The sequence below is a fragment of the Crocodylus porosus genome, unplaced genomic scaffold, assembly GCF_001723895.1.
Source record: "Crocodylus porosus isolate Cpor-Errol unplaced genomic scaffold, CroPor_comp1, whole genome shotgun sequence".
Classification (NCBI taxonomy): Eukaryota; Metazoa; Chordata; order Crocodylia; family Crocodylidae; genus Crocodylus; species Crocodylus porosus.
In genome coordinates, this window is record NW_017728886.1 from 37,891,625 (window position 1) to 37,913,728 (window position 22,104).

Below are 22,104 nucleotides of genomic sequence, written 5' to 3' on the forward strand. Positions count from 1 at the left end.
TCTAGGGCCCTTGAGAATAATTACAGTCTTCTATGCAGGAAGAACAAGAGCAGGTATATGTTTGCTGTGAAGTTCGTAAAGTGTAAGGTTATAGCAAAGCAAAGTGTTGTGCAGGCAGTACAGCTTCAGAGAGATCAAAAAAACAGTTAGAAAAATGTGAGACAGACACTCTAGAATCCTGTGTGTACCAGAAAATAGAAGCAGAAGGCACAGAAAGAGACAAGGTATGTTACCAGACATCTGCTCAGGCAGTGGCAGAGAATTTGTGATTAGAAGGGAGGGGAAACTTGGTTTCCCCTCCCCCGGCCACCCCACAAACAGTGAAGAACCTAGAAGAGATAGAGATTGTTAACAGCTGTGTATACAGAGATCAGTGCCCAAAATTACTTTAAGTTACTCTGAGCAGGGAAAGAGAAGTAAGCTTATCAGAGGCATGTTTTGTTTTTCTCTGCAGAGGCATAGTTTAAAAGTTTCCTTTTTAAGGTAAGAAGAGTTTTCTTAAAAGGACTGCGTGTAGTGTGTAATTTGTCACCCACGGTCTTTCAGAGGAAATTTCTTAGTCCTAAAGTGAAGCTTGCTGGTCTGTATAGCTGTAAGAGAGAGAGATTTAATAGATGGTTTAGTTTGCAGAGAGCAAGGCAAGAAGGGGCCATGGATGAAAACGGATTATGAAGCCTGTAGCCCAGAAAGGTTAAAATCTGTTAAGGAAAGGAAAACTAGAAGTTAAGTAAAACCTAGAAAAAGTGTTAGGATTCTAGAGAGTTGCAAGGGGGTGGGGGGGGGAAGATCTGATAAAGAGTCTGCAGGACCCTAAAAGACCAAGTAATCTGGCAGTCCAGAAAAGGGGCACAGAAAGAAAAGACGACTGGTAGAGCTGCCAGAGCCAGAAGCCTGAAATCTCAGCTGATCCGAGGGGGGGCCAAGAAGGCCAGAAGTCAGAGGCTGTGCCCATAAGAAGTAAAAAAGATCAGATCAGGAGAGTAGAGAGTGTAATCCTGAGTAACTTAAAACTACCACCCTCCTAGGTATGGTTAGTGTAGTAGAGCTACCTGTAGCAGGGTAGGATCTGCAAAATGCTGTGTAATAACCACCCTAAGGAATAGGCAGAGGCAAATATAAAGTGCATTAAAACCCTGGCCTCCAGCTCCTTGTAGATTATCCTTCATTAACAAAAGGCAACCTGTGCAAGGTATCAGGAGGAAAAAATGTTGAATGAGTGCCAGTCTGGCTATAGGCCAAGCAAAGCCAGCCACAGTGTATAAAAAACTAACCAAGAGAGGTAAGCCCCTCCCTTTTTGTCTTTGTATTTTACAGGATAGAACCACCACTGAAGCATCATGAAGTTTGCTGAATACAGGAAAGAAATCAAGCTTGACTGTGTTATGTGTAGTAATTGTGTTTTACTAAGTCTGTAAAATGGTACTACTGCGCTACTACTATAAGTGATTGTGATATCAACTACGTTGGACTATAAAATGTAAAGCAAAACTTCTTAATAAGCTATGAAATATCTGAAGAGTGGCTACAAAAATGATACATCATGCAAAGCATCACCTCCATAACCTTGCGGAGTTCATCCATGCCAAAGATCAAGAAGGCTACTAAATTGTTCGTTTTATTGTTATCCTTTGTTTTCTTCCCCCCCAGTTTTTGTTTTGTTTTTGTTAAAATTAATGTATTTTAGTTTGTATTGTAGAAATAGTAATGTAATGTAGTATTAATTCCCCAAATTTGTGCAAAGATTAGGAACACAAAGTAAAATGATAAAATCCTAAGAAAAACCAGGGCCTTCCTGTGCAAACAGCATATCTAGTTTCCATGGCAAGTTAAAAAAGTCCTAACCCTTGACATTTATCCAAACTTTTACAGGATGGAGAGGCACTAGTAGTGCTACAATAATAGCACCAGTATCCAGTTAATATTCAGCTGCATATTCATGCCATTATAAAAACAAAACAAAAATATCCCTACGATACCATCATCCCAGTTCCTGGCTCGGTCCCATGTTAAAAAGAGCCTAAGCACTCTCTCACTTATTACCAGTAATGGACAAAAAGGTAAGTCCTCTGTCCGAGTAATGCAAGACCATCATCTACCTTGCCAGGCCCAAAGGGTGTACTGTGCAGACAAAGTGATGACCTCTGGAGTATCAGCTGGGTTTCTCTTTTGCTGCCTATACTAATTCTGTGAGGGAGTGTTAGGGTAACAATATTTGGATCTTGGGGAGCATTGGACTTGCAGCTAAATACAGGCTGTAACCTGTGGCCTAGCAGAGCTGCTAACCACAAGGCAAAATGATATATTAAAAGTAACATTGCAAGATGCTTAGGCAAGTAGTTTCCTAACAATGTGGTAGTGTGTAGGACATACGATTTATTGTGTAAAAGGAAATGAGATGCAGCCCACAAGCTATTGTTAGGAGATAAAGCAGAAATAAGACCTTGGAGATGAAAAAGGAGCCAGCAAGAAACGGCAAATGACTGAGAGAATCTGGGTTCACAGTCTTACGCATGCACTCATAACAAAAAGGCATATAAATGAATGAAATGTATAGGCAATCCCATGTTAATGAAATAAACAGTAAACAGGCGGAGCTTGAGATAGGAGGGAATATGGGTGGAACAAAGGAGGGATAAAGGTGGAGTAAATGTTAAAGAGCATGAACCAAGGTGTATAAATGTGGAAAGAACTAATGTTCACTGCTGCTCTGCAGTTTTTCTTTTTTGGGAGCTCACCCAAAGCTGTCTCCATTTTGAATAAAGCTGTTGCAAGCAATGTGTGCTGGTCTTTGCCCCCTGTTTGCTCCCTGAGCAATTGGATCGTTGTCTCCCTATTTGTTGGGCACCACATGGAGTCAGGGTCTAACAAATGTGTCTTGAAAATTGTGGCATATGTCTGTTTAGATGATCCACAAGACACTTTTTCCTGCTCACTAGTTGACTAGAAATGTTTTGCTGGATACAGCAGTCCTATGTCTACATAGCTGGGAAAGTACTTTGACACCACTTGCAGAGGTAATAAATTTTCATTATATTGCTTGGGACAACCTGTACTACTTTTCCATGTGGATTGAAGGAAGAACAGGCTTAGGAGCTAGATTAACTGGTCTCAACTCTAGTAATGCAGTCTTTTCCTCTTTCGTCTAATGACCTTGTACCATGAAACCACAATCCAAGATAGCGATTGTCACTGACAGAGGTGGATGACTTAACACTTCTTGCATCCATCCCATCTTGGATTCATCCCTTCAAAGACAGTGGCATTTCTTCTGGGATAGTTAGTTTTTAGGCAGATTGCCTGCACTTCATGTGTATTCCACTGCTAGCTAATGCTTCAGTATTCTCATTTCTACCTGAGCATGTGGCATGTGATAAATAACTGAAGCCATGAAGTCTCTGAGAGTCAGAAGGAACACTAGTTTCTCGAGGTGTAACAGGGGGCCAAGGCCCCTGTTACTTTAAGAGAGAAGAGCAGCAGGCTAGAGCAGAATTTTGATGAGGACAGCTGCATTTAGGTCAGCTACTCAGTAAGCAGCTCTGCTGTGTAAACTACACCAGAGGAGCAGACTACTCATTGAGCCAAGAGGAGACACTGGGCTCCATAAGAGCGCTAAGGGAGCCATGCAACCAGAAAGAGGAAGAGCTCAGGAGTAGAAAAGCTCAGCCCAGAACAGACAGAAGTGACAATTTTTGCCCAATCTGGCCCCTGAAAGCATCTATAGTAGTGACCAAGCAGAAGTACACAGCTGCAGAGCACTTTAAAAGGGCCTGATCCCACAAAACTCTGAACTCTCATTGCACGAGGGGTCAGATGATGATGCTTCAAAAGAGAGCACCCTCAGTAACTTTTGTCTGTGCTGCCTCCCAGCCCCAGCTCTGTTTTCAGAATGGGAGGGGAAAAAGGGACTGGGGAGGGAGTTTGGTTTTTCAGCCTATGCGGGAGGGTAGGGCAGGTGAACTGGGCCCCCATACCTTGTGGGAGGGGTAGCCTCAAATCCACCCACCCCACCCTCCAGTGCTGGCTGGGGAACCCCCAGACAGAGCTCACTCTCCTCCCTTTCTTCCCATTCTGAAAACAGAACCAAGGCTAAGAGTGGAGAGAGGCATTGTTAGGGGAGACCAGCTGTAGTCTCACAGTCAGCAGCTGGATTCCCCAACCCCCGGGACTCAACAGCAAACTTCTGTTGAGTCCAGGTGATCTTTGTAACTCATGGCACTTCCTGCAAAGTGCCATGAGTTACAACAGGGAGCTGCTCTTCTGTCTGCACCTTTAAATCTTGCTCCCTGGACAGAAAAGAGCTCTTTTCTGCATGAGTGGCTGCAGGGACCCTGGAAGCACAGACAGGAGCTTGCAGAGCATAGAGACCCAAGGTGAGAGTACTAACTTACATTAGGGGTTGTTGGTTTTATGTTTGCAATTTGTGTTTAAGATACCAGAGGACCAGAGTGTGGCTCTAGGGGTGGAATGGAGGCCACAGGATGAAGCAAGGCAGTGGGCAATGTCTGAGAGTCATGGGTGTGGTGATGAATGAGACTAGAGGCCACAATTAGAGTCCTAAAGCACAGCTGGAACCAAGGGAGGCATAATTTGTGCCCTGGGGTAATCTGGGCATGCAAGGGCATAACCAGTGCATGAAAGGTCAACTCAGTGCCAATAGAGTGAACAGCAAGCAGGGAGACAAACCATTTTGTTAGCAGTTGACAAAAGTTTGGGCTGGATCCCTTGTGGGGTTGGGATTCACATGCCCAGCTTGGGCTCTGCACTACACTATCCCAGTCCCACACAACACCTCCCCAAGAGTGCGAGACCCCAGCCACTGCAATCTCTTAGCTGCAGGGGCCCTTCCACAGACTTCCAGCTATATGGTGTGCTCCATGCATCCCTGGGGCTAGGGGATCACAGCAGCAACCCACAGATGCTGGAACTGAGTCCCCACACCTGGCAGGTCTCTCAGTCCCAGCTGCGGCTGGGACATGGCTAGGAGCCCCAGCCATGTAAGCCTACAAGGGGAGCCAAGGATGGGAGGAAGATCATAACAATAATACAAAAAATGCTTTATAAATGTTAATTAACTAGGAAACAATACACAATTTTATATGTATTTTAAGCTAAGATCATTGTAAGTATACGGGAAGCATTATTGTAATCATGGTGTCTGAGCATATTTTAAGTAGCATAAATTGAGTTTTGGAAACAAAAACATTATTTTTCAGCTGTTTTAAGATATAGAATGTAAAAGGAATTGATACATGTTGAGTGCATATAGGTAGATCTTCATCTCTAATAACATTTCTATTCATTTGTAAGTATTTAGCTATTATAGACCCCCTACAAAATATCATTGATCCAATGCAGTCTTCTGCACCGAATTCAGCACAGCTTCTAAATCATGTGCATGTAGCATAGAGATGGGCAATTTGTTTGGCTGGAGGGCTCCTTAATGAGTTTTGTTGAGGTGTTGAGGGCTGCAAGGGTAGCTCGCCCATCTTGTAACTGGAATTCCCATCCCCTAATGCCTTACCTTTGTCATTGGAAGTCTTTCCTCTTGCCTCATCTGGTGGGGCGTGGAGGGGTTGCTTGTATATTGTGTGATGGGGTAGAGGGTGTATGTGGTGGTGGGTGGCATATGTGTCTGGGTATAGTGTGGTGTGTGGGTACATTTGTGGGGTGTGATTGGGGTTTGGGTGGGTTGGGTGTGGGCATGAAGGGGGCTTACCCCCTGCCTGCTCTTTGTGATGTGGCTCAGCCCAGTGCCTCGGCAGGAGGTAGAAGGGGATCAGTACTGCCTGCCTGGCTCCCAGTGTGCTGCAAAAGGCAGGAAAGCAGCTGCCACCAATGGGCAGCAAGAGAAGCACCTAGGAGAGGAGAAGAGGGGCAGGCAACTGAGCCTGGCACCCTTGGTCTCTGTCGCATACCTGCCCAGCAAGACTGCACCAAGCTCACTTTGGCTCCTGCTCTAGCCCTACTTCCTGTGCCTGCCCGGTGGGGCTTTGTGAGTAGGTGAGCTTCTTCAGCACCACCCCCAATACACATGCTCCCCAGCCCAGCCATGCACAAGCAGGACCAGAGTGAACTGCAGGCAGACCCCTGCTCCCCTCAATGCTGTAGCTTCCCCTCCCTACCTGCTGCCCCAGGCACTGCAGCAGGGACAGGAGGAAGAGTCACTGGAGGCCCAGGGAGCTCAGCAGTTCCCTGGGCAGCACCAGCAGTAGCCCTGCCCAGAAGTTGTGTATCCTGGCCAGGGATGGCGCCCTCTGGCAAGGGAAGCTGGGAGCACAGCAGGCAACACTCCAGGTGGGAGAAGGCAGGACTCAGCCCCATGCAGAGCGCAACAGGGGCAGCTGCGAGTGGGGTCAGACACAATTAATTAGTGGGCGCCAGCCTGTGGGCCGGATCAAATGAGTTGGTGGGCCAGATCTGGTCCGTGGGTCATATTTTGCCCACCCCTGCTGTAGCATTTCTCAACCATCCAGTAAGTTCTCAAAATGATGGGGGAAAAGTTGCATTCTCCCTTTGTTTATTGTGGTTATATGTGAAGAACCTTGAAAATTCAATAGTACCTACACCTAATCTTTTTGAACATTACAAAAATATAAAAATATCTAGTGCATTCTACTCCATTAACAAGAATACAACAGGTAAGTTATAATTTAACTAAAAGTTAGATCTTCACAAACAACTACTTACCATTTCTCCATCAAGGGGATCATAGAATCTCTCAAGCAATTGAACAACGGTGCTTTTCCCAGAGCCACTGCTGCCCACAAGAGCCAAGGTTTGTCCTTTTTCTACCTTAATATTCAAACCTTGAAGCACTTTGACCTCTGGTCGAGTTGGGTACTTAAACGTCACCTCTTTGAACATTATGTTGCCACTAAATATTTCCTATAATTGAAAAGGTTATATATGATCAATATGTAGGATAATTTTGGCAGATCCTAAAAGAAGGTGCTGAGCATTACTAATGAAATCAATGGGAATTTTGCAGTTAATTTTAATATTATTGGGATCTGGCCATTCTGTGATATTTCAAAAAATATTTTGAAAAGACCCTTAAATTTTGGCAATTCTGCTTCAAACAAGTTTTAAAATAAGACCAGTTCTTCAAAAGTTATAACAATTTTAGGTGCCCAGCTTCTGATACTCCAAGAGGGCTTGCTTGTTCAACATTTTCTTAGAAAAAAGGGGGACTGATTCAAGTTGGCTACTGGAAATCAAGGGTTTTTTTTTATAGTCTTGGCCTCCAAACCAAAGCAATCCTTCTGTTTTAACACTTTCCCCCCCAACAATAAAATCAGTGTAATAAATATTATTATATAAACATACAAATAGCTTAACCTGCATAACATGTCAAACTTATAATTCATAGGAAATCTTAATAACAATTTTCTTACCCTTCATTATTATCATTTACAATTCAAAAATGAGATGGAGCAAATTTCAACCATCTTTGCTGTCAAAGATGCCATGTGAATCTATGGCTGTTGTAGGAACTGAAGGTACTGAATTGAGGAGGGTTGGGAATGAGAGTGTGACGGGGAAAGAGAAAGTGACAGAGGTTATGAACAAATGAACAAATTACTTCACATTGGAAGAAGGTGGAGATTTACTATGAGCAGTCACACCCCTTTTTAATTCACTGCAATACCTGTTTATAGCCTGGGTAAACAGGGGTATGGAGGAGCGTAATTTGCTAAATCACTAGAGGAATGAAACTGGCCTTGGATTTATGCTAGGGACAGGCAATTATTTTGGGTGGAGGGCTGCTTACCGAGTTTTGGCAAACTGTCTAAACCCCTCTCTAGTTCAGGGAAGCAGAACAGTCCCACGGTCCCAGGCCAGAAGCCTCTTCTAGGAAGAAGGCTTCTGGCTGGGAGGGCAGGGCTAGGCAGGCCTTGCTGCTAGTTCCTTTTAATTTTCTAAATTTTTTAAGGGCCCCATAGGCTGGATAGAATGGCCTGGCAGGTTGGATCTGGCCCCCAGGCAGTACTTTGCCTGCCCTTGATTTATGCTGAATGCAGCCTTGATTACAACTTGCTATAAATGGGTAACAGGTTTCTTGGCCTGAGGAATCAGAGGTGACTAGACATTAATGGTAGTCATTTCACTTCCTAGAATACTGGCATGCCTTACCTTGCTACCCTGAGGTGGATCATATACATATCTCTCTCGTTCTTTCTTTCTCTCCATTATTAGATATAGGTAAAAGGGAGTAAACAGACAGCTGCTGTACATTTGATTTGTCCATACCTTCTGTGTACACACACAGATATGCTATAGGCTGTCTGTGTCTGCAAGTGACTCAGGTAGTTTCACTAAATGTATCTGATAATTATTCTAGCTCACTTATCTCTTATTATAATCTTGAATAAAAAGTGAAACAGGGCCTGACTATCCAAGGTCCATGCCAGGATCATTTTGTCATGCATGATAGGAAGAATCTCAGACCCCTGCTACATTGTCCTATAGTCAGTGCACCGGACAGTACAGAGAGCTCTCAACAAGAAAGTGTTTGGCATGAATAGTCCATTGAGTCATGAAGCAAAATTCAGCTCTTTATTGGAGAGGTTTTGAAACCAAAGACAAGTTTATGGGAATCAACAGGACAGCTGACTTGTATGTAAATTTTAGCAATACTAAAAGACAGGAAAGGATTTAGTGAGATGTTTCTTTTGGATTAGTCTTATGGTTAATGGCCCTAAAATCAGTTTAATCAAAATACCTAATGAGAGAAGGTGGGAAAAATATCAACAGTCATGAATGGTTACAGAAGTAAGCAATATAATTTGCATCGTTCACTTACAGGCTTCAGTCCTTCCTCACTGTAACTGTCTATTAAGGGTACCCTTTCAAACAGCATGAACATATGAGCTGCTGACATCCTGGCTTTGGCATAGTCTGGAGTAAATGAACTGCTCTGTCCAAGTGCCATTGCACCAAATACAATAGCTGAAAAAACCCTGTAAATACAAACCAAAAGAGACAGTGAAGTATGAATTATTAACATGAATACATATAATACTGAGGACAGGCAAAGAGCATAATCAGTCTTTTTTTGTGAACGTCAGGTTAATGAGCAGGCTTGTATCATGAATAGATACATCCATGAACGGTGCGTGCCCCCAGCGGCTAGTGAGGCACAGCTGCGCTGGCAGTGGTGGGCGCATGGCAGCAGTGGTGGGAGTATGGCTGTGGTGAGCAGGAAGCTACTGCAGGTGCCGCCAGCAGCGTTGACGGCAGCCAGGGTCAATCGTGGACCACCCGCAGATGCCGCCACCGGCGGTGGGGTGGCAAGCAGTGACTGGCCACAGGCACTGCCAACAATGTCAGCAGCACCTTTTTGCAGGGGGTGCACTGGCACATGCAGGGGGTGCACGTGCATCCACATGAACCTCCTATGCATCACCCCTGGATATATCCACATTCTTTCCCAAATTCAGTGCTTTCCTTTTTTATTGATAGAATCCTTATTTCTTCCTCTTGTTTTTGGCAGGGGAGGGAACTAAATTCCTCTTTGCCCTCCTCGTTTATTGTCATAAGAGGTGAGGGAAACCTGGCTTCTGTTTCTATTCTTTTCTTAATACGTGACATGGGGAAAATCTGAAGTGCAATATTTTCCTTGTCACAAAACAGGACATTCCACCCTGCCCTCACTCTCTGGCATGCTTATCTGTCTCCAAGCTCCAGTTTCTGTTGAGTGGGAGGTGGGCAGGTTGCAGAGCACTGTGAGCATGAGCATGAACAGGGAACAGCCCTGTTTTCTTCAGGACAGGGCCATTTTAACATCTGTTCTGGGTGTTCCACTCATGAGTTTAGGAGGATGCCTAGGACAGGTGTTTAAAATGGGACAGTGCCAACAAAAACACAATGCATGATCACCCTATGGCCATGGTAATTTCTCTGGGCCTCAGTTTCCTCTTAGAATAATTATATTGACATCTTGGTGAAATTGTTTGCAACTTGTGGCTGAAACTCGTGATTTGCCATTTCACACAGTGAACTCTATCTGTGGGACAAACTGCTTGTGAAACTGTAACTGTTGCAAGAGCAGTTAAAATCCTCTGTTTGGTAATGCATTGCTTAAAAGATTATGAAGAAAACACAAAACAGCAACCTTTTGCAAAAATAATGTGCCAGTAAATTGGATAAAAAAGCTGCAGTATGTTATTTTTGCTTATGTGTGCCCTTGAGCGTATTTCATTGACATAGCAAAGCTACCATGCCCTATAAACAGATAAATCTTCCCTGTCAAGACTAGTTGAGGTAAGATTAATAAAAGACAAGGTATGGGGCAGTGGCACAAAAAAAGGAAAGTATGATTATTAAAGAGAAAGATGAAAGAGGAGGGATTGTTTGAAGAAAGAGAGAATGTTCTTGCCAACTAAGAAAGTATTCCAGAGTAGGAGGCAACAGCACAGAAGGAGAGCAAAATTAGAGGGAACCAGAGGCAGTGAGGGGGAAGGCATACTGGGAAGTGCCACAGGAAGCAAAAGTATTAATAGAAATTAAAACAGAACTTTGGGTGGAGGCAAAGAAATTCAGTGTAATGTCGTAAAATAAGGACAAGTGATGGAGAAATGCAAAGAAGGGGTGGGTGATGTGATCAGAATAAAAAGATAACATCAGCAGCAACAGAGTTTTGCAACCATAAGAGATGGGGAGTGGGGAGGTCTTGAAAACTAAAGAAGAGAAATTCATGGGAGTCAAGGGGACAGTTGACCTGCATATGGAAAAGTATTTTAGCAGTATCAAAAAGGCAGAAAAGATTTAGTGAGATAGTGGATATGGGGAAGAAGAAAAGAGAATGCTAAAAAGTCTGCAGATGGTAGGAACAGCTGCAAACACAACCAATCTCAGATATTCAGAGCATTTTCTACTGGTGTTACTGCTGTTTTTTCTGTGCTGATCATCTGCTTGCTCCAACCCCTCCTTTACTCAATTCTTTCACCTTGGTTTCTTTGAACACTTGCCCTTTACCCTCTTCTCCCATACCCTGAGCTTCTTACTTCCCTTTCTATTCCCTCTCCCTCTGTCTTTTCTCCTAGCCTCTCTCTTCCCTGATCCTACAAAAATCATAATGCTATTATGCCTATCCCTCATTTCACTTTTGTTGTGTATTCTATTCCTCTTCCTAACCCTGTGTCTTTCTTGTTTAGTTAGACTGTAAACTTTTCAATACAGGAACTGTTTTCTACTATTCTGCGATTGTACCATACCCAGCACTACTGAGCCCGTTCTTAGTTAAAATATTAATAATAAATAACTGATGCAACTTGGATTTTGTGAAATTCAATGGGAAATTAACATTCAAGGCAGCTTAACGTATTATAGTAGCCATAAGTGCAGCTGCATGGGGAAATTTTTGACACTGTAAGTGCAATTTATATCCAAATTCATCAATATCCTAGGTACAACAAGCCTCTATTATATCTAGCTGAATTACTTTTATGTATTGTGTTTATAGTAAGCATATTTCAGTACAAAGAAAGTGGCTCAGATGACAATTTAGTTAGGATTTTTAAAACCAGTTTTAGTACTGATCTTTGCAGCAGAGTATTTATTTACAAAGAAGCAGCCTATATAAATATGTGTAATGAGTACAATACACAGTCACCTGGGAAGTAAAGAAACAACAGAAGTAAAGCTTAACAGAACCAATCACAAACATTTTATTATCATGGAAAAAATGTTTTGTTATCTATCATACACACCTCTGAAAATACCCACTCACTGTGTTCTCTCACATACTCTTACCCACTACCACCACAAAAACACACCTATACATTTATACTTCCAGCTGCTGATGGCCCTTCTCCTTTACCTCCTTATGGAAGGGTGGCCTTCTTTTTATTTGAAGGAGGGAGCCTTGAGTTGGGTCTCTAAACTGAACACCATGTTCACGAATTGTTTACCGCAAACATTAAAAAATCATGACTTTTGTCACCCTTCCACAGATAGTCAGAGGACATTTTGAAAAATAGTAAGTTTTTGTGCTTATAATTTGCCTTTCAGTTTTGAGTCTTGGATGGCCAGTTCTTAATTTTTCTTCTATAACCACGAGAACTAACAATGTTTGTTTTAAAAATGAATAAAGTTGAGATTCATGTGTAATCTCATGACTCCAGGAACTAGAAACATAAAGAAAAAAAGAAAATATTGCTAGGCTCCCTCTAAAATAAAATAGCACGTGTTGGCTTGGCAGTGATCAAGGGTCACCCTGATCTAAAGAGAATAAGTTGAATCCAGAAGAACTGCTCATCCAAAGCTATGCAGCTATGAAGGAAAGGATGCAAGGGGCAAGTGCAGGGAGAAAAGGATATCTTTGTGAGAGCTAGGATTCAGGACAAGGCAAAACAGCAGCTGTAGAAGAAATAATATCATATTTTTGTATGATATTATGTTTCTCACCCTGCCGATCCTGTATTTAAGAGCTATAGGCTTGTTATTGCCAGGTTGTAAGAATTCAAGAATTCTCCCCCCCACAATCATCTTCCAGAGCCAAATTTGAAAACCAATAACGTGCAAGAGCCATTTTTTTTTCAAAATTGTGCCTTTATTCCTCTCCGTTGTACCTCAGTATCATTAAAAACATCACAAGTAAAAATACCTATAAAGTCACCCTATTTTCTCCCTTGCCAAAAGCAGATTATTTTTTCCAGATCAGAAAAGTTGAAGCCTGTTGTTATTTTAACCTCAATCTGAATCATTGCAACTGGTATTTCTTCACTGCCTGTTAATATAAATTAAAGGCAAGATGGCTTTTTGGACTATGAAAAAATCCTGGTCCCATTAAATTTGACTACAAATATATTATTGGATTTTACCCTAGAGATATAGCTTCAATCCCTGGTTGTACCAGAAATTTCCTCAGTGATCTTAGGCAAGTCACCTGATCCTGCTAATAACTGACAAGAGTGTAGCACAGTGGTCACAGCCAGTGGATCTCGATCCACTGATAGATCTCGGAGCCTCTTGCAGTAGATCTTGGAGCCCCTTGGAGTTGATTCAAGGCTGGGGTGGGAGCTGAGTGCCTGCATTCATGTACATGAGCACCCCAGCCCAGCAGGTCAGTCCGTGGGGAAGGGAAGGGATGGGAACTAGATCGAGGCCCTGCAATGAGGGACACTGCCACAGAGGCAGGAGCATGGGGTAACTTGAGTGGAGCCCCAGCCAGGTGGGACTTACCTGCTGTGGAGGCATACCCCCAAATAATATTTTCTCCCTCTGCCTTGATCTGCACCCCCCTTCCCTCCCCACAGACTTACCTGCCAGGCAGAGGCCATGGGGGGTTGGTGGCAGAGACACATGGTAGAACTTGGGTTGCTTTTAAGTGCCAAAGGCAATCTTCTACTTAAAAAGGTTGGAGACCATTGGTGTAACAGTACATATCTATTTGCCAATGGAAATTTTTTACTTATGACTTGTCTCAAGGCCATATAATTTCCCAGTGCCCCACACACCTTTAAAACAGGGATGATGGTAACACTCTTCTTGCACAATGTTTTGTCTTTTCTGTTTAGGCTGAAGCACTCTGATAAGGGCTTTCTGTTATTGTCTCCTTGTATAGTACATAGCAAAGTAATGCTCTAATCACATGTGGACTCTGTAGGCTCTCAGCACGGCTAAAACAGAGCTCCACACTTCTGCCTCATGCCTTCCTCCCAATCTCCATCCTTCACTACTGAGAAAACACTACCATCTGCCTACTTTTCACATAATCCAAGTGTCATCTCTAAAAACTCCCATAAATCTTCATATCCAGCATATGTTTAAAGTTTGAAGATTTTTTTTCTGCATAGCATCTCCAAAATACAACAGACATTCCCCCCCACCCAGCCTGTCTCTCACGCATTGACTCCTCGATCTACTTTTTCACTAACTGTATGCACATCAGCCCAGCCTCTGGCGTCTTCACTTTTCATTCCATCCAGGAAGAGCAAACACCAACTGCTGAAACTTCCTCAGCCTGACAAAGGGTTTTTGAACCCAAAAGCTTGCTTAATTTTTTTTCCCCCCAACTATTTAAGTTGGTCTAATAAAAGATATCAGATTCACCCAAAGAACCTTGTCTGCCAACAGTACTGTTCTGAAGTTAGCAGCCTTATAGGAATTTGGCTGTAATATGTTCTTCTGCTAAGTGGAAGAGGAAAGGAAAAGGAAGCCAGGGATTCCTGTAGTAGCTTGTCTTCTGGTTCTCTACAGCTCTTTGATCCCAATTATTCCTTATGCCAGTCCTTTAAAGCAGAGTGCAGGGAAGGCAAATGACTTCTCTGGCTCCCCTAAAACACAGCTGGATCTGTTTTAAAAACCATCTTTCTGTCCATGGAAGCAGAGTAAAGACTTGTCCAATATTCCACTGACTCCAAGAAATTACAGAGATATAAGTAAGGGCATATCTAAACCCACCTGTTGTTTTAGAGTATAAAAATGGCTGGGGACAGAAGAACTTTTCTGTTTTTTTCATGGCTATCTCTGAGGATTCTTAAACCATGTTCTACTGTATCCATAAAATTGTGCCACCCAGCCTGTCTTCTGCCTGACTACAGAAAAACACACCTGACTACCTGTAGCAATATACAACCATCTTTCTTTATCGGGACAAAAAATTAAATTGCAATAGAGATACTTACAAAATTACATCTTTAAACTGCATGTGTCCATTTCTCACTAGATAGGCACCAAATCGAAAACAACCAGCATAGACAAAGTACATAATTGCTTGGGAAAGGGCAAAAGTAATTCCAAAGATATGTGCCTTTTTCACAGAATTTCTGTAACAAAGAATAGGTATTTTCACAATTATGTTTTAATTTCTAAGAAGGTATTAAGTGCCCTTTGCTTGTATTGACTTCAGTGTTCAATAGTTAGTTGTGTAATATTTTTGGAGGAAGCAATCTCCAAGCTTAGACTGAGACCTAAAAGTACAACATTCTTATATATTTTAGAATCCTGTGTCCCTGAAAAAAATGATCAGAGTGTGATGCAATTATATCTTTCAAGGATTCAATTAAATAATCACTTTTGAAACTGTACAACTTCACAACAAATCTTCAGGATTCTTTAGGAAACAAAAAATAATTCAGCCAAAACTAATTTTTTATGCCAACTATAACATAAGAATACTGTCATTTAATCAAAACACCTGAGCTATCATGCTGATGCTGATTGTCCTTGCAAACAATGTTGTGTAATTTCTGGTTAAATGTGGACGTGGAGTAGGAAAGTGACAGAGCATAAACTGTGCTAAAATCAATTAATACCAAAGACCATGACATCTAGAGCAGAATTCCATTAACCTTTGCGGGCTGAAAGGAACATTTTCTAGCTCTGTGTCATTCTTTGGCACTTAGTATTACAAACTCAGTGAATTACCCCTGCAGTGTAGACACATAAACACATGTACACAGAGAGAGCTATTGGCCAGGTCAGGCAGGTACAAATCTACATCTCTAGGTGCCTAATTTGACAGTCCCAGAAAAAAAAGAGGAGGAAGTCCCTCTCTTGATTTAATCCTAATAGCTGAAAAGCGAGGAGGAAGAGTAGAGCCCTGTAAAGATTTATTCTCCTCCCCTCACTCTCCCTGTGCCTAGCTCAGATATTGAGGGTACATACCCAGGAAACAGGATTATAGACCTTTGAATATTTGAATCAGCATCTTTCTAATGTCCCAGCATAAGACTAGAATTTAGGCATTACCCAGGCTCCTCTCCTCTTGAAGTTGTATCTTGCATTGAATATTCATTGGACAGAAAATAGAGCAGTGGAGAATTTTTTTGCCTTAGTGGGAGTAAGGATCTAAGCTAGAACTGAAGGCCTGCTCACTTGCAGAGCAGAGGTCATTTCACTGAAACAAACACTGTCTAACTGGCTCTCTTGTTCCTGGCCCTATACCCATGATTCTGTACCAGGGTGCTGTGGTACCCTGAGGTGCCACCAGATCCTTTGACGCATGCAACAAGGTAGAGATAAACAGATAATTGCAGACTCCAGCTTGTCCCTGTCTTGCTGATTTCCCTCACCCCCACTGCCTGGCTCCTCTACAAGAAAGTAAGCACTATAAAATATAAATATTTTTTTGAAATTGGGTGCCACTCAGTTCACAAAAGTTATGGAGGGGTGTCTCATGTCCAAACAGGGGTAACTTAAGCCCCAAAAGGTTGAGAACCACTGCCTTCCACATCCCTCACATGGCTACCCAGGTGACCTGCTTTAAAAGTAATGCTGGAAAGGGTCTGGCTGGTGCCTTGCCTGTGGTATTGTGGCTGGAGCACTATATTTGGCCAATTTGAAAGGCACAGGTGTAAGTCCCTTATAAATGACAGGGGCCTAAAACCTGGGTTTCCTACTTTGTGGGCAAAATTTCAATTGCTGGGAACTAAAACATGGGAGGGCATGCCTTTTCTTCTAGTGTCTAACACACATTAGTCATGGAGTTTGGTTCAGTATGCAGCTTACTGCACATGTTCAGATTGTGTGCACACTAACATATTTACAGTGCAGAAGTAAGAAATGAAATCTGTCAAGATACCAAAAAATTCCAATGAGGCAACTGGAAAACTGCCATTTAGTTACAGAAAGGGTAATGAAATCTTCATTTCCACTGAACTCACCCTGGAAGGATTATAGCTAGCATGGACATACCTGCATAGGCTGCAATCACATCTCTGCAGCATAGATGTATGCCTATATTTTTCCAAAGTGAAAGTAATTCTGAGTGCTCACTTTGTGTTTTGGAGAGTTGGTACTCAGTATTTTCTGAAATTTGGAATGACTTGATGATGCTTTAGATTGTCTGTGATGTGAAGCTGATTAAACACCTGAGATGCTTAGTGGCCTGATACTGAAAGTACTAATTAATTCTGAGATCTACCTTTGTAGTTTTTACCCAGGCAAAGCTACACTGGCTTTAATGAAGTAATCATGCAGAAGTAGACTTTTGGCTAATAAAACTATATGTACACTAGAAAACAAGGCTTATGACTATCAACATGGATTAAAGGACTATACAGGTTTCCCCTGCTTTATGCAGTTCTGTATGTGTGAATTTACTCTTATGCAATGACCCTTCTAATGCCAAAACTGTGTTATATGCAAGGTAAGTTCACTCTTATGTGATCAGTATGGTGAAAGCCCGCAGTCAGCTGCTTTGTCCGGTGCATTGTGGGAGTGATGTGCACCAAAATACAGTCTCCTGTGTGGATCTGTCCTCCATGCTTGTTGCCTGTGACACATGTTTCTCTAGTTACCATCCCTATTATGGTAACATTCACCACCACTCTGTGCTTCTGTGAACTGTCTGCTGTTGGTGAGTACCAAAATTGTCTTGTAAAAGTGGTAGAAATGGGTCTGGGGGTCAGTACAGTCAAAGTCTTGGAATGTATCCCTCTTTGTTACATGGTAAAGTGGGTTCCCTCTATGTGAATTCGAGTTATGCACTGTTTTCCAGGAACGCATGTACAGCATAAAGTGAGGGAAACCTCTATTTTAGAAAATAGCTCCTGTAGCAGTTAAACGCTTTGGAACAGGAGTACCATGTACAGGCAGTCCTCAACTTACAATCTTTCGAGTTATAGCATTTCGCACTTCCAACGTTTACAAATTGACACCCTGTTTCAACTTTCTGTCATCAGTTTTGACTTTAGAACACCACGCCATGCCAGCGAACAAGTTTGCTTCATCACTCATCTTCCTGGAGAACATCTGTCCAAACTTCCTTGGGCACTTTCTTTAAGAAAGCAGACAAGACTCCAGAAAAGCCTGCAGCCAAGACTCCTGACAAGACTCTAGCAAAGAGCCCTTCAAAAAGTCCAGCAAAGTCACCTCAAAGAAGTCTTTCCAAATCAATATGATTGCTATTTACAATATAAATACAATAATGTAGCTATATTACTCATCTATAATTGATTGAGTATAACATTCTAGGTTATTTTTGGTGAAAATAGGGTATTGGGCCTCGGTTCAGAAACCAATCCCCCATTTGTAACATTGCTTCCTATGGGGAAATAGGTTCCAAGTTACACTGTTTTGACTTAAGAAGTGTTTTTCAGGAACCAATTGTCTTAAGTCCGAGGACTGCCTATACTACAATAAGAGAATACAATGGTATCATTTATTCAAAGAACAGTACATTAAGGATTATTTTTTATTAACTTTGCCTGAAGTAAAATATATAGTATATTTTTATGTCCAAAGTGGGTTTGGCCTGCTACATGTTATGATAGAAAAGGTTATTTGGGCTGGCCTCTTTACTATTCATTCCATCCAGGAAGCGCACACCAACTGCAGATGCTTCCTCAGCCTAAGGGTTTTTAAACCCAAAAGCTTGCTAAGAAAAATGGTTCCAGCTATTTAAGTTGGTCTAATAAAAGATATCAGATTCACCCAAAGAACCGTATCTGCCTATGTCCTTAGACCAACATGGCTACAATCTACAACCCTGTAACGTTAGTCTATCATGTTAGTTTATTAGTGAAAATTTACACTCAATTCCAAAACCAAGAGTCTGAATTAATTTAAATATATATATTTATATATATATTACCTGTATGGTAGTTGCAAATTTTGTCCATACATAGACTCAAATTTTCTTTCCTGAGTCAAAGCAACAACAGTTCGAATATTTTCTATGGCTTCAGTAGCAATCTGTATTGCAGAAAGGACATGTTCATTAGTGAAAAAACAAGGTTGCACAGTAGTATTTAATTCTAACCTGGTAAACATAGCTTGGGTTAACTATTAAGTGACATAGAGTATGTCTACAATGCAATACAAGATGTTACTACAGCATGACTAGCCTGGGTAACAGAAGCAATAGTGGCTAAGTACAAACATTCAGGAAGGTAAGGGGGAAGTTAGATCAAGTTAAAAATAACCACCGGACCTAAGGTAAGTTAGGATGGGGGAGATGAGCAGGAGTGGTGGGGGGTGCAGACAGGATCTTCAGGGGGATCAGCGGAGTAGGTGGGGTCTGTGAGAGGTTGGTAGGGTCTGGGAGGGTTTGGCAGGATCAGGGAGGACTTGCAGGGTCTGCCGGAGGGTTTGGGGGAACTTTTAGCTCCATGACCCCGCCACAGCAAACCTAAACCCCCACCCCTCACTCTGCTGGGACTTATTTCCTTCCCCCCAGCATTGGTGAATGCTGCTATAATCAGTACTGGGAGCAGCTTGTGTGATGGGGGGCGGGGAGGTTGAGGGGAGAGCTGGCTAATCTCTGGGTGCTGAGAGCAAGAGGCTGGGGGGCTAAAAATAGCCTGGTGCTGGGGGTGGGGTGTTTGGAAAAGTGTAGCCCTAAGACTGGGACCAGTGGCTGGGCTTTCCCAGCCTGGGGCTGCACTGGGAACCGTACAGAATTTCCATTCACCAATTTCTCATATCCTGTTTTTATTTACATGTGGAGTTTTACACAAGCCCTTGTTCCATCTCCTATTAGCTCTTTTGTGTCTGTTTCTCCTGAGGAAGGGTATGGTAGTACAAAAAATATGTTTAAATCTATCCCAACCATGCAGTGGGTCCAATAGAAGATATCACCCACAAAAAGTCTTGCCTCTTGCTTTCTGGACCATCACAGCTATGACATCACTTCAACACTATCAACACACTTCTGAACATTTAGGGGAAGATTTTTCACTGCATTTTGGCATTTAATTCCCATTGGCTTTGAGATTGAAAATCTTCCCTTATTGGTATAATAAATAAAACAGATAAGGGGGAGCAGATAGCTATTTGAAAAATGGCTAAGGAGTTAGGCAAACAATCTCTATTAGGAATCTTGTGATGCTTGTGAAACTCTGACTCAGAGCCCATTATTATATCAGTGGAATTTACTTTTAGCTATTGAATATGAATAGTAATATTTTTGATAGCAAAAGAGAAAGTGTGTTACAGGCCCCCTTTACACCTTACACTTAAGGCATGATTAACCTTAAGTTGTAGCCCAGGTATACGTTCAACCAATGAATGTTGTAATAAAACAAGCAATAAGCTAAAAATTATTTCACAAAAAATGTGTAATAACTGTAGTTTCGTCTAATCACACCATTAACTGAACACCTAGTCAAGTGCTCCCCTGTGGCTGGGGCAGGGGTGTACCACTGGCTGCCAGGCCTGCAGCTGACAAGCATAGGTGGTGGAAGTCCAGGGCTAGCGGGGCTTAGCCCCCAAAATTCAGGGCAGTAGTGGCAGCACAGTGGGCCACAAGGCAGCTTGGGCATGGGCTCTGGGCGGCTGCAGTAGGGGGGGGCACGCACAGACACAGACATGCAGCCACAGCCTGCAGTAGCCCAGCAGCATGTACAGCACTGACCACCACAACAGGTAAGTCTGTTGTAGTGAAGGGACATGGAGGAGCATATTGAAGCCCCTGTGACGAGGGAGGGAGTGGGGCTGGGGTGAATGAGGCCCCAGGGCTGGGGTGGGTCATAGGACGCTCAGCGCCTGGGTGGCTCATCCAGGGCTGCAGGGGGTGTGGCGGGGTGGGTTCCCGCCACTGCGTGCACACTGGCGGAGGCCTGGGGGGCATATGCCCCCCAAATCTGTGCACAGGGCAGAGGTGGTCTGCCACTGTGGGCTGAGCTCTGCACCCTGCAGCCACTGCCCCTGAAGTGGCACAACGCCATGTACCTGCCACGTGTTGATACACATGTAGCATGGCAGGATTATGATTGTGTGAATTGTGCATTAGATACCATTGCACATTCTGGGTGTTATAACAATGTAAATAATATCAACTAATATGCTCTTAGTTTTAAGTTCATTATCTAGCAAGTACAGCAATATGTAAATGAAAAATAAGATAACAGTATGGAGCGTGACTTTCCTTAGAAGCAATGTACTTTTGATCTATTACCAATGTCCTATATGACAGGACTGTACCTTTAAGCAAGTTAAGCTTCATTGGACCCACCTTTCCTGCAATTTCCAGTTCTTTCTTATCCTTCTCTGCATGTCCAGACAACATTTTCATTTCAATCATTCCTGAGATGGCAATAATTGGCACAATGGCTAAAAGCAAAAGGGTCAACTGCCAGCCATACACCAGTGATATAACAACTCCAGTCCCAAGGTTAGCTATGTTTTGGGCAACTAAAGCCAGTCTGGTGCCTGTAGCCTAAAAGAAACCAAAACCCAAATAAAACAACTGTATTGCATATTTTTGTGTAGAAAGGCAACATGAACATTAGACATGGATAATACTTATCTAGATGATCCAGAAGCTGGTGCAGGCTTATTTTCTGGAGCACACCTGAAAGTGCTTTAATTTTGCTAGAAGGAGAGTTTTTGCCACATGCTTTCAAAGATGATTTTCCTGCCTAGATATTTTTTTTTTTGCTGTTTGCAGTAATACCTCTCTCCAACCCCAAGTTTCCCTCTGATCACTCCAGATTTTCAGTTATAATTTAGCATTTTGAGGAGAAAGTTTAAACAGGGAGTTTATATAGTTTATAGTTTTTGTATTTACAACTATAACTTCAAATCTGCCAAGTCTCTTGGAACATACAATGGCCTCATTTGGAGAGGAAGCGGGACCTTGAGCTAATGATATTTTTATCATAAAAGAAACAATACAGCTCAGTACTTAAGTTAAGCAGATGCCTAACTTTAAGCATGTCAGTAGACTTACTTATGTAATGGAACTATTCACTATCTTAAAGTTAAGCACATGCTTAGGCACTTCGTTGGATTGTAACACTAATTACGGCAACACATGCTACATAAAAATCTGGTTTGATTAAGTAGTTAACTTTAAATAGAGTTCTCAGATTAATAGATTCAGAGCAAAATTGAAAGCATAGGAAAGTGGTAATGCTCCAGCCATGAAACATCTTCCAGAATGTTATACTGAAAACGTATATCACAATATCTAGCATTATTATATGTTTCAATGGTGTGAAACCCAAAACTCTTTAATAAATAAGAATATTTTGCAATGGACACCAAAATAAGAATTGCCATCTAGCAAAACAAATCTCTACTGTAACTTTGCTATATGCCAATATAATATATGCCACTTACGCCTTTCACTTGGGAAGCATCATTAGCAAGTCTTGTTGTTAATGCCCCAGTACTGTTTTTAGGATCATCAAACCAGCTGATGTCCTACAAAAC

The 22,104-nt window shown here is 42.3% G+C and overlaps 1 protein-coding gene across 1 annotated transcript in view; it reads right to left on the reverse strand.

Moving 5' to 3' along the window:
* The window catches only part of LOC109308449 (phosphatidylcholine translocator ABCB4-like), a 101,488-nt gene that overhangs the window by 11,896 nt on the left and 67,488 nt on the right, over positions 1-22,104 (reverse strand). Inside the window, exons 20-25 of the mRNA XM_019532750.1 lie at positions 22,012-22,095; positions 20,903-21,106; positions 18,542-18,642; positions 14,631-14,771; positions 8,804-8,960; positions 6,688-6,885 (exon numbers count right to left, since the gene is read on the reverse strand). Coding sequence (XP_019388295.1) covers positions 6,688-6,885; positions 8,804-8,960; positions 14,631-14,771; positions 18,542-18,642; positions 20,903-21,106; positions 22,012-22,095 — 885 coding nt within the window. The remainder of the gene's footprint in view (positions 1-6,687; positions 6,886-8,803; positions 8,961-14,630; positions 14,772-18,541; positions 18,643-20,902; positions 21,107-22,011; positions 22,096-22,104) is intronic.